This window comes from Grampus griseus, assembly GCF_964374135.1.
Source record: "Grampus griseus genome assembly, chromosome: Y".
NCBI lineage: Eukaryota > Metazoa > Chordata > Mammalia > Artiodactyla > Delphinidae > Grampus > Grampus griseus.
In genome coordinates this window covers 3,603,598-3,619,560 of record NC_139016.1, presented here as the reverse complement: position 1 = coordinate 3,619,560, position 15,963 = coordinate 3,603,598, and the positions used below count along the sequence as shown (strand labels likewise).

Below are 15,963 nucleotides of genomic sequence, written 5' to 3'. Positions count from 1 at the left end.
ATACTGGTTTTATATACAGTGCACACAGTCTTATACACAGATGCCAACACACACACTGTTTTGCCCTGAAAAACTTCTTTTAGGAGTCTTTTTTGTTTTCCCAAGGAAAACCAACATAGACACAGGAGTGATAACTTAAATCTAGTAAAGTGTATAGGTTTCTGATATTGTCGTGTATTGTAAATATTTTAGATTCATTTCACCTTATATGTTAACCCCATACAAACCCCCAGATGAGACACTTTATTATAGTGTCAGAAGAAACAAAAACCATTGTAACTCTTATTTACATAATATACTCCTTTCTGCCATGGAAAAGGTGCTACACTGTTGCTTCTCATTTATAGGAAGGAAAAGTAAAGAATGAACAAGGTAAACCGTGGAACGTCTTTCCAGATAGCAGCGATGTTGACGTATATTTTGTAGGTGACAACCCCAAATATCTTGTGTTCTTTCGCAGGGTTTTTAAGTACCGGCGACCAGGCGGCCAAAGGCAACTACGGGCTCCTGGATCAGATCCAAGCATTACGTTGGATTGAGGAGAATGTCGGGGCCTTCGGTGGGGATCCCAAGAGAGTGACCATCTTCGGCTCCGGCGCGGGTGCTTCTTGTGTCAGCCTCTTGACCTTGTCTCACTATTCAGAAGGTAAGAAAAGCATCCCCACAGTGCACAGGGAACCCTGGGACCCAGAAATGAACCCATATTGAATTCTTATTCAAGGCGCATACAGGGTGGCCATAGTCTCTATTGAAACCTCCACAGAAAATCCCCCCAATGACATGCGTGCTCATGCTCTTCTCTTAACTCAGCTTGCTTTCTGATTTTTTTTAATTGAGGTATGATTGACATACACCATTCGATTAGTTTCAGGTGTACAACATAAGGATTCGCTATTGGTATACAGTGCAAAACAGTCACCACGGGAAGTCCAGTGAACACCTGTCACCATTGAGTTACAAATTTTTTTCCTTCTGATGAGAATTTTAAGATCTCCTCTCCTAGCCACTTTTAAGTACGCAATACAGTATCATTAACTATCCTAACGATATAGTTTTCTCACTTAGACTTCTGGCAAAGAGCGTTGCTTACAATAATTGGAGGCAAATGACTTCTGTAGAAATGCCTACACCCTGCTTTGGCCTGTCTCAGTTTATTTGGACAACTTTAAATTTTATTAACTACAATTTTCATCTTGGGAGAAGAAATAGGAAAGGGAATCAGTATGTGGACGGTGGTTACAGATTTTTAGATTTCGTGATCAACAAAGCTTGTAGCCATATGGTTATAAAGTCACGTCTTTGATGCAAACTAATTCAGGTTGATGCCCTCTGGTCCATTGGTGATGGAGGTTCCCAGCAATATCAGATGAGAGATTTTTAAAAGAAAAATCAACAGAAATTGGGGGCAGTGGGCCTGGAGGCACCTTAATAACTTCCTGGCTCTGCCTTCAAAAATGGAACAAAAATAAAAACAAAACAAGAAAATGCAGCCCTGGGGCACTTTGGCAAGTACAAGTGAATATTCATAATAACAGTCTAAATCGTCAAGGTCGTGTTATGTTCCCTTCTGTGTCATTGGTTGGTTTAAGGATTTACCACATCTATTTGAACCATTTTTATGAAAAGCACCTGAAACTTTAAAGGAATTAGTTTTCTTTAAAGAGTCTTATATTATCTTTCTTTAAAGTACCCTAAACATGTTAAAAAAAAAAAAAAGGAAGTATCATCGTGCCGTATGACAGCATCCCATCTTTTTCCTCTCTTCCTACACTATGTGGACAAGTTGCTGACTCTTTCTGATTGCTTCATTAGCAACATATGATTGACGATTTTTAAGTCTTGTGAAGTGTGAATTTCTTGATTCTTTATTTCGTAATGGCTGAGGAGAGGTAGAATGAAAAGCTTATGTTTGTATTAACCCTTTATTAAAAAAGGAAAAAGCGAGTAAATTAGATCATTAGTGATAACGATTCCTATAGCGTTTTAGAAAATACCTGTATTTTCCCATTTCTCAATGGATATAATCATGATTCTCCATTTACAATAGTCAGGACCAACTCTAGCAGTAATCAAACACATGTCAGCCAAAACTAATGGGGGAAGAGTGTTAATTCCTTAAATCAGTAGATCAGAAATGAATATGGTGGTGCTTTGCATCATCTCTGCAAAGTAGCTCTCTAAAATCAACCCAGCAATAGAATCAAGAATTAATGAACACACCCAGACTGTTGGCCTTAGGAATTTCGCTTGTCGTGGTATAACTTAATGAAGTCAACATACACATGGGAAAAAGGTGTTTTCATGGAGTTTTCTACCACAGCATTCTCATAGCAAAGAATGAAAGGAAAAGTTACAAGACCAGAAAGACAAGAACATTGTTAATGACACGTGCATTTACTCGAAGGAACAATAATTTGTTTTAAGAATTGTGCTTAAGATATGCATTAACCTGGGAGGCATGATATGAAGAGCTCATTCAGCAAACCATCACCTTGGCCGGGTACCACATTCCCTTTTGAGCCCGTCATGGACAGGGATGCCATTCCAAGCAACTCTCAGATCCTGATGGAGCAGGGGGGAGTTCCTTAATTATGACATCAGTATACTATGCAGATATGGGACACAGTTATACACAACAGACCAAAGGGAGGGAAAGCACCGAGAAGGAATGATACTAAAGATATTAAAGTATCTCCTATTTTATAGTATGAATTATAGGTGACTTTTTCTTTAATTTTTCAAGTTTTATCCCAGGTTGTATTACGTGCCTACCAAAACATACATACACACACACACGCGCATACACACACACACACACACACACACACACACACACACACACACACACACACACACACACACACACACACATACATGGCTACCTCAGTCACGGCCAACAGTTACGACACAGAGAGAAAATGTGTAACTTCCAGCAACATTTTTCTAATTCTGGTTGTCTTCATTTATGAATCTTTTAATAGATCCAATATGGACATCATTTCCTTAAGGTGCTTTAAAACATTCACCTTGAGAGCCAGACACACAAGTCAGTACTCGCACGTTTCCAACGGAATGGTAAACATTGGGAAATTGGCCCCAAGGGAGCTAGATGACGTGTCGGGCAAAGCCAGATCGTTTTAAGCAGCTCATTCTTGCGTGTCATCGGCAGGCAATCCTCTAGTCTTTAGAATCCCATCCTCCTGATTGCAGTCATGTTTCCTTCATCCCCATCCCGATGTATGGCCTTAAACATCGACAGGGCACGGATTTCTGGACTCCCCGCTGAATGCTTTTATTCTCCCAGTGACTTACGAGGCGTCAGAGCTAGATCATGCTGGAGTTCAAGGAAGCGGCAGGAAGAGATAAGCAATAGAACACCATGATCTTATGGCCTTCCGTCTCATACTGGAGCAGTTAAAAATAGACTTTTGTTTACTTCTGGACATCCACATACTAGACTGATCAGATAGGAAATTTTAAGCTACACAGAATTTTACTCATAAAACAGCCCAAGATTTTCCCAGTTTCTCACCAAGCAGGCACGTTTAAAATGTGGCAGAACGAATTGTACAAAAGTCTGGGCTTTGAGTGCATGCAACTTTGAAATTAATGATTTTTTTTGGAAAAAAAGATACATTTTAGCGGGGCATGCAAGGGAAGATTTCTTTAGGAATAGCTAATTTAATGAATTCATTTTAATTGCATGTTTTTAGCACCTTCGGTCTATGGAGCATGGAAATAAAAATGCATTCCAGAATTTATACTCTGAAACCGATTTCAGTGGCTCTTCCCCCTCTAATAAAGTGGTACCTGGTTTTGCCAGTAAGAGGAAACAGCCTTTGACCTCTTATGGCCACAAAGCATATTTTTAGAGGCTGGGGGGTTGTGATGACTCTGAGACTCTTCATTTACGCATTCTGGGGATGGAGACACTAATATTACACAAAATTGGGGAAGGAGAAAGAGGTTGTATGTTTTTAGCACTGCAGCTAAAGTGTAAACGCAGTTTCGTTTTCTAAACTCTGTGTGTGTGTGTGTGTGTGTGCGTGTGTGTGTCTGAGAGCATCCTATAAGACCACTGTCCAGCAGGTGGGGGAGGGGGAAGACGAGATAGAAATGAGAGGAAGAGATGCCGAGTGCGCTGAATGCTGCAGTATCCAGAAATTCACATGCCCGAGAGACAATCAGAGCCTTCTTTGCCGAGTAAAAGCTGCTTTTCTGTCCTGCGGGTTTTCATTTGCATGTCCACAATTTTGCACCTGCAGGTCTCTTCCAGAAGGCCATCATCCAGAGCGGGACCGCCCTGTCCAGCTGGGCCGTGAACTACCAGCCTGCCAAGTACACTCGGATATTGGCAGATAAAGTCGGCTGCAACATGCTGGATACCACGGATATGGTGGAATGCCTTCGGAATAAGAACTACAAAGAGCTCATTCAGCAGACCATCACCCCGGCCACGTACCACATCTCCTTCGGGCCCGTCATTGACGGGGATGTCATCCCCGACGACCCTCAGATCCTGATGGAGCAGGGGGAATTCCTTAACTATGACATCATGCTCGGGGTCAACCAGGGGGAGGGGCTGAAGTTCGTGGACGGCGTCGTGGATAACGAGGATGGTGTGACGCCCAACGATTTTGACTTCTTGGTGTCCAACTTCGTGGACAACCTTTACGGCTACCCGGAGGGGAAGGACACCTTGCGGGAGACCATCAAGTTCATGTACACGGACTGGGCAGATAAGGAGAACCCCGAGACGCGGCGGAAAACCTTGGTGGCTCTGTTCACCGACCACCAGTGGGTGGCCCCCGCCGTGGCCACCGCGGACCTGCACGCACAGTACGGCTCACCCACCTACTTCTACGCCTTCTACCACCACTGCCAAAGCGAGATGAAGCCCAGCTGGGCGGACTCAGCCCACGGCGACGAAGTCCCCTATGTCTTTGGGATCCCCATGATTGGCCCTACCGAGCTCTTCAGCTGCAACTTCTCCAAGAATGATGTCATGCTCAGCGCGGTGGTCATGACGTACTGGACGAACTTCGCCAAAACCGGGTATGTTCTTCTCCCCATCCGGGTATTGTTTGTCTGGTTCCTCCGTGTAAGTGTGGTTTCCACGACCGGCTAGACTGCGGTGTGCAGGCATCCGCACACAGTAACAGAAGTAGTCATTTTTCCCCCCAGCGTCTAGGGAGACCTCCTTTTTTCTCTACCCCTGAATTGTTTTCTATCAAGTCAGATTTTCGCTGAGGCGCTAGATGCATATTGAAAATTCTACACTTGCTACTGGGGTCAGATTTAGATATATTTGCCTATTCTATGGGCAACTGATCTGGAGTTTCAAATCTAGGTAGGACCTTGTCTTGTCTGGTAGATAATAGGGTTATCAAAATACAAGTGCCACATGGAATGCATAGCAAGGAATGAAATAAATCTCATAATAAATATATAGAAATACTGTATGTGTATATAGTATATATATTCTATATGTATATGCACAGGTAATAACTCCTAATCTCATAACTGTAGAGAAATCCCGTGTGTGTGTGTGTGTAAGATATATATGTGCATGTGTATCTATGTACATGCATAGGATTTCTCCATTGTTGTGAGATTGATTTTCTATATATACATAGGCACACAAAATATATTTATTTTGTTTATATATAAATATTGACACGTGTTTATTTCATTAATATAAATTTCATACATGTGTGTATATTTAGCTGTATATCTATCTATAGACACATATAGAAATCTCATTGGCTAAATAAAGTAGGAAGTATACAAGCGTTACATGTATAACAGGGTCCACCCGTATTCCACTGAGCAGATTCTCTGCAGACAACGGAAGAAAAGACTCCCCAGCATCTTAAGGAGCTACACATATCAGAGCATCTTTTCATTTGCTCTTGTCGAATAACCTAATTGCGGAAATTAATGAGGTAGCATTCTGTTCTACCTGCCTGCGCTTCTGTCATTAACCTTGAGCTTCTCGTACCGAATTTACAGTGAAGGTCCTCCCGGCTCTGGAGGATGGAGAATCTTCCTGTGGGCCGCTGGGGGGTGGAATTAGGCCCCCCCATACTGCAGCAGCCCTGCAGTGCCTGAGCCTCTTGTAGCTCTCATGAGAGGAAGTGGGGATGCCGGGGATGTGTAGGGGGTCAGCAGGTATCATTCTTTACAATGATTCCAGATACTCTGGTGGGAAGTGGTTTCATGGTTTTGCAGTCTTAGGAAAAGTGTGGCACATTTCTTGAGTGGAAAACATGTTGTACCAATACGCACTTTGGACTGTCCCATCTTACAAGGTTGACCTAAGAAAAACAGTGGGAAACGGAGACAGTACAGCCGTGCCGGGGAGAGATGCTTGTCTGTCCCCAAAAGGTTCTTTTTTCGACAAGGAGGTGATTGAGGTTAAGTCAGCAAGTGTTTTTAAGTAACCCCTGTTTATTAGATTCCTAGGGCTGCTGCAACAAAGTACCAAAAATGATGTAGCTTAAAACAACAAAAGTGTATTTCTCAGTTCTGGAGGCTAGAAGTCCACCATGCAGGTGTCCGCAGGGCTGAGTTCTCTCTGACACCCATAGGGGAATGTTTCCATGCTGCTTCATAGCTCCTGGTGCTTTGCTGGCAATGTTTGGTGTTGCCTGACTTGTAGCTGCATCTCTCCAAGCTCTGTATCTGTCATACCGTGGCACTCTCCCAGCACGTCTGTCTTTATATGGCCATCTTCTTCTTTTTTATCTTTATTGAAGTATAGTTCATTTACAATCTTGTGTTAATTTCTGCTCTACAGTGAAGTGATTCAGTTATAGACACATATACATTCTTTTTCATATTCTTTTCCATAATGGTTTATCACAGGATGTTGAGTATAGTTCCCTGTGCTGTACAGTAGGTCCTTATTGTTTATCCATCCTATGTATAGTAGTTTGCATCTGCTAATCCCAAACTCCCAATCCATCCCTCCCCCACTCCCCTCCCCCTTGGCAACTACAAGTCTGTTCTCTCTGTCTGTGACTCTGTTTCTGTTTTGCAGGTAAGTTCATTTGTGTCATATTTTAGATTCCACACATAAGTGATATCATATGGTATTTGTCTTTCTCTTTCTGACTTATTCTACCTAGTATGATAATCTCTAGTTGCATCCATGTTGCTGCAAATGGCATTATTTTGTTCTTTTTTATTTTGACCATCTTCTTATAAGGGCACCAATCATATTGGTTTAAGAGTCCATCCTGCTCCAGTATGACCTCATCTTTTTTTTTTTTAATTTTTATTTTTTGGCCGGGCCGTGCGGCTTGCGGGATCTTAGTTCCCCAACCAGGGATCGAACCAGTGCCCCCTGCAGTGGAAGCACAGAGTCCTAACCACTGGACCACCAGGGAATTCCACTACAACCTCATCTTAACTTGACTGACTACATCTGCAATGACCCTATTTCCAATAAGATCACACTGTGAGGTCCTGGGTGTTAGGACTTCAGTGTATCTTAATTTGAGAGGGAAACAGTTCAATGCATAACCCCTTTTAAAGGCAGGACCAATGCCCAATTGTGTCATAGAACTCAGATAGGTAATGCCTGCCCTTGCAAAGTGTTGCCTTCTTTTGAAGCAAAAACACTCACAGGAGCGTTTCCCACACCATGGCCATGCCTATCGACTACATCACCATCCAAACCCATCATTAATTCCATAACATCTAAACACAGATCATGACTTACTTTTGTTAAAGCCATCTACTTTCTTTTTCTCTCATGTGTTTTGGGAATCAATTTTATATGATTTTCTTAAATGGAAAGCTAGGATCATTCATCATCAATTTAACTGAACCATTAAAGAAAACTACAAAATCCAAATAAAGCCATTAAATTCTCATTAGCTGTGCTTGCCTGCCAAAGGCTCTGAGATGGATTTTCTCTTGTTGTTAAAAAAAAAAAAAAAAAACAAAGAAAAATTAAAGGAAATTAATGTCATGAGATGGTAGAGAAATGCTAGCACCAAACCTATAGGTCACCAGGACCTGTCAACGACTAAGTGAGGATTGAAAATGTTGAGTGTTCTTTAAAATGGTTTTTAAGATGTTGAGTGCCTTTTAATTCCATAACTCTATATTCCTAAAATCACTTCGCTTACTGCCTGTGGTTCACGCCCCTCATTTGGGGAACACAGTGGTGGAGATGTCAGATAGCCTGGGCTTAGTCCCTGGCCCAGTATACTCCTGTGGCCACTAGTGGTGCGTGTTTAGGGTACTTTTGGATTTCATAAAGACGCTCAAGTAGCGGATGGGGAAGGAATAAGGACTTGGCTTGGAGGAGTAGCCGTCATCCGACCAGAGTCCAGGTAGAGATCTCGCTGTGGGAACAGGATATCGCTAATGGATGGCCTCGGATGTCAGTCTGAAGAATCTGGATTTTATCCAAGCAGGAGCTATTTTTATTTCTGTGGTCCATGTGGAGCATAGCTGAAATCGTACTTGGGGATATTAAGGCAATGAGTTTTCACAACACATTAGAAAGGTCGTTGGAATGACTCAAATCTTCTTTTTTCTTTTTTTTTAATTAATTTTATTTATTTTTGGCCATGTTAGGTCTTTGTTGCTCCACGCGGGCTTTCTCTAGTTGCGGCAAGCAGGGGCTACTCTTCGTTGCAGTGCACGGGCTTCTCATTGCGGTGGCTTCTCTTGTTGCAGAGCACGGGCTCTAGGCGCATGGGCTTTGGTAATTGTGGCACGTGGGCTCAGTAGTTGTGGCTCGCGGGTTCTAGTGCGCGGGCTCAGTAGTTGTGGCTCACGGGTTTAGTTGCTCCGCGGCATGTGGGATCTTCCCGGACCAGGGCTCAAACCCGTGTCCCCTGCATTGGCAGGCAGATTCTTAAAGACTGCGCCGCCAGGGAAGCCCTCAAATCATCTTTTAAGGAAGTTACTCAGAACCTCCCCTAACCTGCAATGCAGTGTGCCATTTCAAACGTAAGTCAGGAGGATCACATCTCAGTAGCTTGTGCTTTAACAGAAAATGGGGGATTGAGCAAAGTCTAGTGATTTAGGTGTTCGCCAATAGATGATATGGCTCATGAGGTGGTTGCTAGTTATTCATTGATTGATTTTAAACAGGGTAGTGGCATGATCAGCCCTGTGTGGTGGAGGATTTCTTTGTCCCTAGGGGGCTGCCAAAGTGGTCCAGCTGAGGAGAATGAGGCAGTATGGTGCCGGTAATGGAACAGCATGGGAGTAAACCATCTCTCATGTCATTAAGGGTCTCATACCTTATTTGATGCCAGCAAGGGAAGAGCATAGGATAAACCATCCCTGATGTCACAGTGTGAGGTGAGATGCTTAACTCTGTTCTCCAGAACCCATACTCAGGCAGTGACCCACAGAATATGATGGAATACACTTGAGCGCCATCCACTGCTCCCTGTAAGCACTACAGAGACAGGAGTTTGGTTATAAGAATATCCTGTCGTACGTCTAATCACAACACATGGCTGAGAAGAAAGGATTATGTTGTGTCAGAACATGCTTTGCCGTGATCGCTGGGTGGAACTTCACATCTGCTGCCCCTCCCCGATGATCCTGACTATTCATACGTTTGCTGAGATGAGGTGAACACTGGGGCTTCTTTTTGTATGACCAAAGCTAACGGTTCTGACCTTACATGTAGGCTTAAGTGTAGATATATCTGGTATGCAAAGTTTTTGTTGTTGTTAAGCAGAGAAAACATAATGTGGGGATGGTGTGTGTGGTAGGCATGGAAGGAAGGAAGGAAGGATAGAAGGATGGAAGGACGTTGCTAGGAGACTGTTTCAATAATCCAGATGAGAAGACTAACCCAAAACAGCGCTGGGAAAGGACAGTGAAGCCAGGACATTAAGTATTAGGCTAGAAATAAGGCTACTTGGAGAGTTTTGATAAAGGAGAAGTTATGTCTGGGAAAAATTCAAACTAATCCCAAGGTTTATGAATGATTACACAGATTTAAACTCTTTGTCACATCCAGCCTCTTTGGGAATAGGTGGGAAGGCGTTGGTCCTGGCCACTCAGTAGAAATCAGGTGCCCATTGATCAAAGACCAATGCAATTTGGGTTCTGTGTGAGGAGAGGTGGATAAAATGGGTTGAATTAGGGTCTCTACAGAAGATATGGCTGTGAACAGTACCTTCACCATTATGTATGGAAGTCCTCGGAGGCTCTTAGAATTCAGAGATGGGAAGGCTGTTGGCCGATAAGCCAATATATATTATGTAAGAAGAGCAACATACATATTGCAATATGTCGAAATACAGTTGTATAGGTCGAGTGGGTGGGACGACGTATTTTTCATTGGTTTTCAGATTCCATCTCTACTTTTGATTTTGCTCATATCTTGTGATTGATTTATATTTCAACTTTTGCTCAATCTTTGCAAAAAATCAGGAAACAGACAGGAAAGATGGGTTAGATAGAGTTGCAGTCAAAGCCTGGTTTTGAAAGTGACGTTTATTGCCCCAAAGTATTTTAAGCTCAGTGAAGGAACATCTCTACCGGTTGTATAGGACGGACTGAACACATACTTCTTGGTGCAGGGGGTAGTTTTCTTCTTAGAGGTCTAGGGACAAATGGTCAACCACGACATTGTTTTAGGGGTAAGGAAAACCTTATACCATCCAAAGGAGCATATCAGAGGGTTCACTGGTATTTTTAAAGGAATCGTGTTACCCATCTCTCACAAATAAGATGAACCACAAGACCTTGAAGACGCATTTAACCCTCCACTTCTAAGACGATATCGCAAATGAAATATGACAGGTGAAAATGTATGTTTAGGTGACGAGGAGTATGGGTAGGTGTTGAGGTTTTTACTAGAGAAAGAAGGTGTGTCTGTTTCATTCTCTCCTTAATCATTATCATCTTGAACTTTACTCATGGGAATTAGAAGACGCCATGTGCTGAAGCAAAGTCTAAACAACAAGGCAGTGGTATCCCACATAGAGATCTTACTGTCTTTGGGGTGTTTGACAAGGGGAAATGATGAGCCTTCATAAGCGCCGTGAGTTTATCTTGGTTTCAGGCTTCTGACTGTGCATCTCCCAGAACTTTGATAGGTTGTATCGGCCTAAAGCATACTTACCGGATTTTCAAAATCCTCTATTCTCTGAGAACAAAATAAATGTGTTTCCTTACCTTTCAAATGTACACCGAATTCCATAAAAAAAATCGACAAATATCCTACATGAAAAGACACTCTCTTTCCTAGATGCCCTCTCTTCAGTAAAAGGTCAGTACAACTAAAAGACCCAATTCCGTGAAATCAGATCAATGCAAACATAGTAGGAATCCTCGCTCCCTTTCGTTGCTTTTAGAACGATAAATAAACGATAAATAAAAATCGATGACAAATTTCTCCATGACAGATTCCAGTTAAATAGGAATTTTCCAACAATGCATTTCAGAAGACTCAAATAAAAAAACATGAGGTGCTATATTAAATCCAACAGTTTTTGAAAACATGTAAGAATATAAAAATGAATTAAAAGCAGATTATTTTAAAGTATATACATGTTTATAAATGAACACATAAATAAGAAAGCTCATAGTATTAAGACCTACAATTTTTTATATTTTATCATCTCACTAATAAGAGCACAGCAGTTAGTGTGTACTCAGTTATGTGGTAAAATTTCTTTGTCCTGCATACCACATATGTAATCATATCTACGATCATATATATACCTATGCATCTATATATATATATGTCTGTGTGTGTATATAGTATGCAGCATGTACTGTTGTATACAGTATACTTTTATACAGTATATACTGTACCCAGTGTATAATATAACGTATGCACTGTGGTATACAGTATACTTTGATACAGCGTATACTATATACAGTATATAGTGTACCATGTATGCTATGATATACATAGTACACTTTTATACAGTGTATACTATATACAGTATACAGTGTACCATATATACTGTGGTATACAGTGGTATATACTATACACAGTGTATAGTATACTTTGATATAGCATATACTATATACAGTATATACTGTACCATGTATGCTATGATGTACACAGTATACTTTTAAACAGTATATACTATATATAATTAACAGTGTACCATATACACAGTATATTGTCATGCAGCATACACTATATTAGTGTACCATGTATACTGGTATACAGTATACTTTGATACAGCATATACTACATACAGTATATAGTGTACCATATATGCTATGAAATACATAGTATACTTTTATACAATGTATACTATATACAGTATACAGTGTACCATATATACTGTGGTATACAGTGGTATATACTATACACAGTGTGTAGTATACTTTGATATAGCATATACTATATACAGTATATACTGTACCATGTATGCTATGATGTACACAGACAGTATATACTATATATAATTCACAGTGTACCATATATACAGTATATTGTTATGCAGCATACACTGTATCTAGTATATTAGTGTACCATGTATACTGGTATACAGTATATGTTTATGTAGCATATACTAAGTAGAATGTATAGTATTAGGTATATTCTGTGGCTGTATACAGTATGTTATTTATAGTCCTCTCTTGCTAGCAATTTGTAGGTATTCTAATTTATGCATTGCAGAGAGGGATACTATTTATTGAGCTCTCACTACATGCCAGGAATATTGTAGTTATTATTTAACCTTTCTCACTTCCTTTCCATCCCAGTATTCTTATCCACTTTATAGATGAGGAAGATGAGGCTAAGAGAGGCTTAAGGATTTGCTCAAGATTTCACAGCTTGTAAAGAGGGAGAGATGCAGAACTTGATGTATGGAAATGATTTTGACAGCCTCAGGCTGAGGGCTAAAGTCCTTCCTTTGGCAGATGCATCTGTTGGTCAAGTGCATCGTTCGCATCCTGCACGCTACTTGGGAATGTCTGTAGCCTTTAGGTCTTCCAGTGGGACCTTCTGATTCCCCAGCCTTCTGATTCATGAGCAAACAGGCAGTGGCTGAAGGCAGCTTCATAAAAGTGTTACCTGGAAGATAGAAGTTAGAGCACCTGGAGCAATAGATCTAAGCAAACTGGGTCTGCACATCATGTCTGAATGTTCAGTGTCAACTAGGTGGCATTATATCATGCATGATCTCAAATTTTCCAAACCAGTACACATTAAGATGAAAACTGTTTTACAGCTCACTTTACCAAGCCTAAAAAAAATGGAAGAAATGAGAATATGATATCTTTGCGGGGCGGGGGGAGGTTGTTTGTTATCTTAAAAGAGTTAGTTGCAAAGATGTCTCAAGTACCATGTTTTGTGGAGAATCTTTCCATTTTGGTGATTCTCCTTCTGCCTGTGTCCACTTATGTAAATCATAGGAGACTTCTTAGGTTCATAGTTGCCATGCGCACTTGAAATCTATAAAAAACCCCTCAATTTCTTGCATCGTGTGGTACTTTTCCTAAAATCCTTAACTCTGCATATCTAAAAGCACCGTCTGACCAAACTTCTTAAATCAACGGAATGTTGTGTGATCTTTACGTGACTCAGTCTTCAGAAGGTTTCCAAGTACATACATATTTCTCCTTCTGAGAGAGAGCGAACAATTGATGCATAATTCTATTTATTAACATCTTGTAATTACAAAAGCCAGTTTTTATTTGATTTTTAACATACATTTTAGTTGTAACCACAGTATCTATTCATTTACCTAAGAAGCAATTCTTGAGGAAGAAAGAGAATGGCACAAATTTTGGACCATAGCCTCTAACTCAGGATTTCTCAGCCTCAATACTACTGACACCTGGGACCAGGTACTTCTCTGCTGTGGAGGGGCTGTCCTGTGCCCTGGAGCATATTTAACAGTCACCCTGGCATCTACCCATTCATGGCACCACCCTTCACTTATAACAACCGAAAAACATCTCCAGATGTTACCAGATGCCCTCTTGGGGGCAAATCACCCTGGTTGAGATTTCTGACTCAAAAGTAGTTAAACAACTTGAAATGCAAGACACATTTTTGGTTTCCTTCTTTATCATGGAAGATAATTGGATGCATTTAAAAAATGTAGGAGTGTTATGAAAATGCTATCATACTGCCATCAGGAATTATTTTTAAAATAAAGGTAAGGGGATTTTAAAGAAAAGGCAAAATGGTAGTGCGTCGGGATTAAAACACCATGTATTTGTTGCTACTTGAGTACTTTGTGCATATCAATAAACACATGAGATTATCTGATTGTAATTTCATTGTATTTGATTAAAATTTACTTGGGAAATGTGGAAGAGTGTGACCTTTCTCTTTTTTTCTCCCTTCTGTCCCCAGTGATCCTAATCAGCCCGTTCCTCAGGACACCAAGTTCATTCACACAAAACCCAATCGCTTTGAGGAAGTGGCCTGGTCCAAGTATAACCCCAAAGACCAGCTCTATCTGCATATTGGCTTGAAACCCAGAGTGAGGGACCATTACCGAGCCACAAAAGTGGCTTTCTGGTTGGAACTCGTGCCTCACTTGCACAACCTGAATGAGATATTCCAGTATGTGTCCACAACCACAAAGGTTCCTCCTCCGGACATGACCTCCTTTCCCTACGGAACTCGGCGATCTCCTGCCAAGATATGGCCCACGACCAAACGCCCGGCGATCACTCCCGCCAACAACCCCAAACACTCCAAGGACCCTCATAAAACGGGGCCTGAGGACACCACCGTCCTCATCGAAACCAAACGGGATTATTCCACTGAGTTGAGCGTCACCATTGCCGTGGGGGCATCCTTACTCTTCCTTAACATCTTGGCGTTTGCAGCGCTGTACTATAAGAAGGACAAGAGGCGCCATGAGACACACAGGCGCCCCAGTCCCCAGAGAAATACCACAAATGACATCGCTCACATCCAGAACGAAGAGATCATGTCCCTGCAGATGAAACAGCTGGAGCATGATCACGAGTGTGAGTCCCTGCAGGCTCACGACACGCTGAGGCTCACCTGCCCTCCAGACTACACCCTCACGCTGCGCAGGTCCCCCGATGACATCCCACTTATGACACCAAATACCATCACTATGATTCCCAACACACTGACGGGGATGCAGCCTTTGCACACGTTCAATACCTTCAGTGGAGGACAAAACAGTACAAATTTACCCCACGGGCATTCAACCACTAGAGTATAGCTTTGCCGTCTTCTTCCCCTCCCTTTGCGCCTCCCCTCAGCCACATCGAAGAGAGAAAGAAAGAAGCAACATCTCCAAACAGGGAATGTTTGGCTTAAGACAAAACAAAACAAAACAAAAAGCAAAAGGGCAGCCACTGTGTCCTTGCAGACCCTTTCCATTGGCATTTCCCAGTACAATGAGATCAACTTCTGACCCTACGAAATGTGAAACGTATACATTGCTGTTACAATACTGCTTTAAGATCTCCACCATCCGGCAAACTTTAGTGCAACTAGGACATCGAAGTTTCAAGGACCTGGATGTTTCCAGTGTGACCACAGAAGCTGAAACTTCTGAAACTCGGCCGAGGACACTTTTTTTTTTTTTAATTACAATTGAAATAAATAAATAAAAGTTCTTTTTGTGCCATACGACAGATGGCTCTACTTAAGTGAAGAAAGAATCTATGGGCTTTTACCCAGCATATGGAGGTGTAATCCAGAGAGAAGGAAAAGTAGAATTTTATTATTAAAATAAAAGAACTGACTATGCAGTTACATACGTAGAGTTCTGTGCAAAGAGATGTTTTGCCAGCCTGAACTCTATTTAAGAAACTTTGTAAAAATAAAAATAAAAAAATGTATATAGCCGTGCGTTTAAACAAACACACACCGAGAGAAAAACAGAAACAAAAACAACAACAAAAAAAGCTTTTATTGGTGTTTTCAGTTTGAAAGAGCTTTTAGCAAGATTGTGCTTTCCATTGTGGTCTGTATGTATATAAATCGATATATACATTAGTCATATCACCTCT

The 15,963-nt window shown here is 41.3% G+C and overlaps 1 protein-coding gene across 2 annotated transcripts in view; it reads left to right on the top strand.

Annotated features, from left to right (window-relative positions):
• The window catches only part of LOC309817732 (neuroligin-4, X-linked), a gene marked incomplete at both ends in the record, with an annotated part of 264,379 nt that extends 249,212 nt beyond the window's left edge, over positions 1–15,167 (top strand). For both annotated transcript variants that reach the window (XM_082647005.1, XM_082647004.1), the window contains 3 exons: positions 461–646; positions 4,266–5,055; positions 14,318–15,167. In XM_082647005.1, coding sequence (XP_082503131.1) covers positions 461–646; positions 4,266–5,055; positions 14,318–15,167 — 1,826 coding nt within the window. The remainder of the gene's footprint in view (positions 1–460; positions 647–4,265; positions 5,056–14,317) is intronic.
• Between the last annotated feature and the right edge of the window lie 796 nt (positions 15,168–15,963).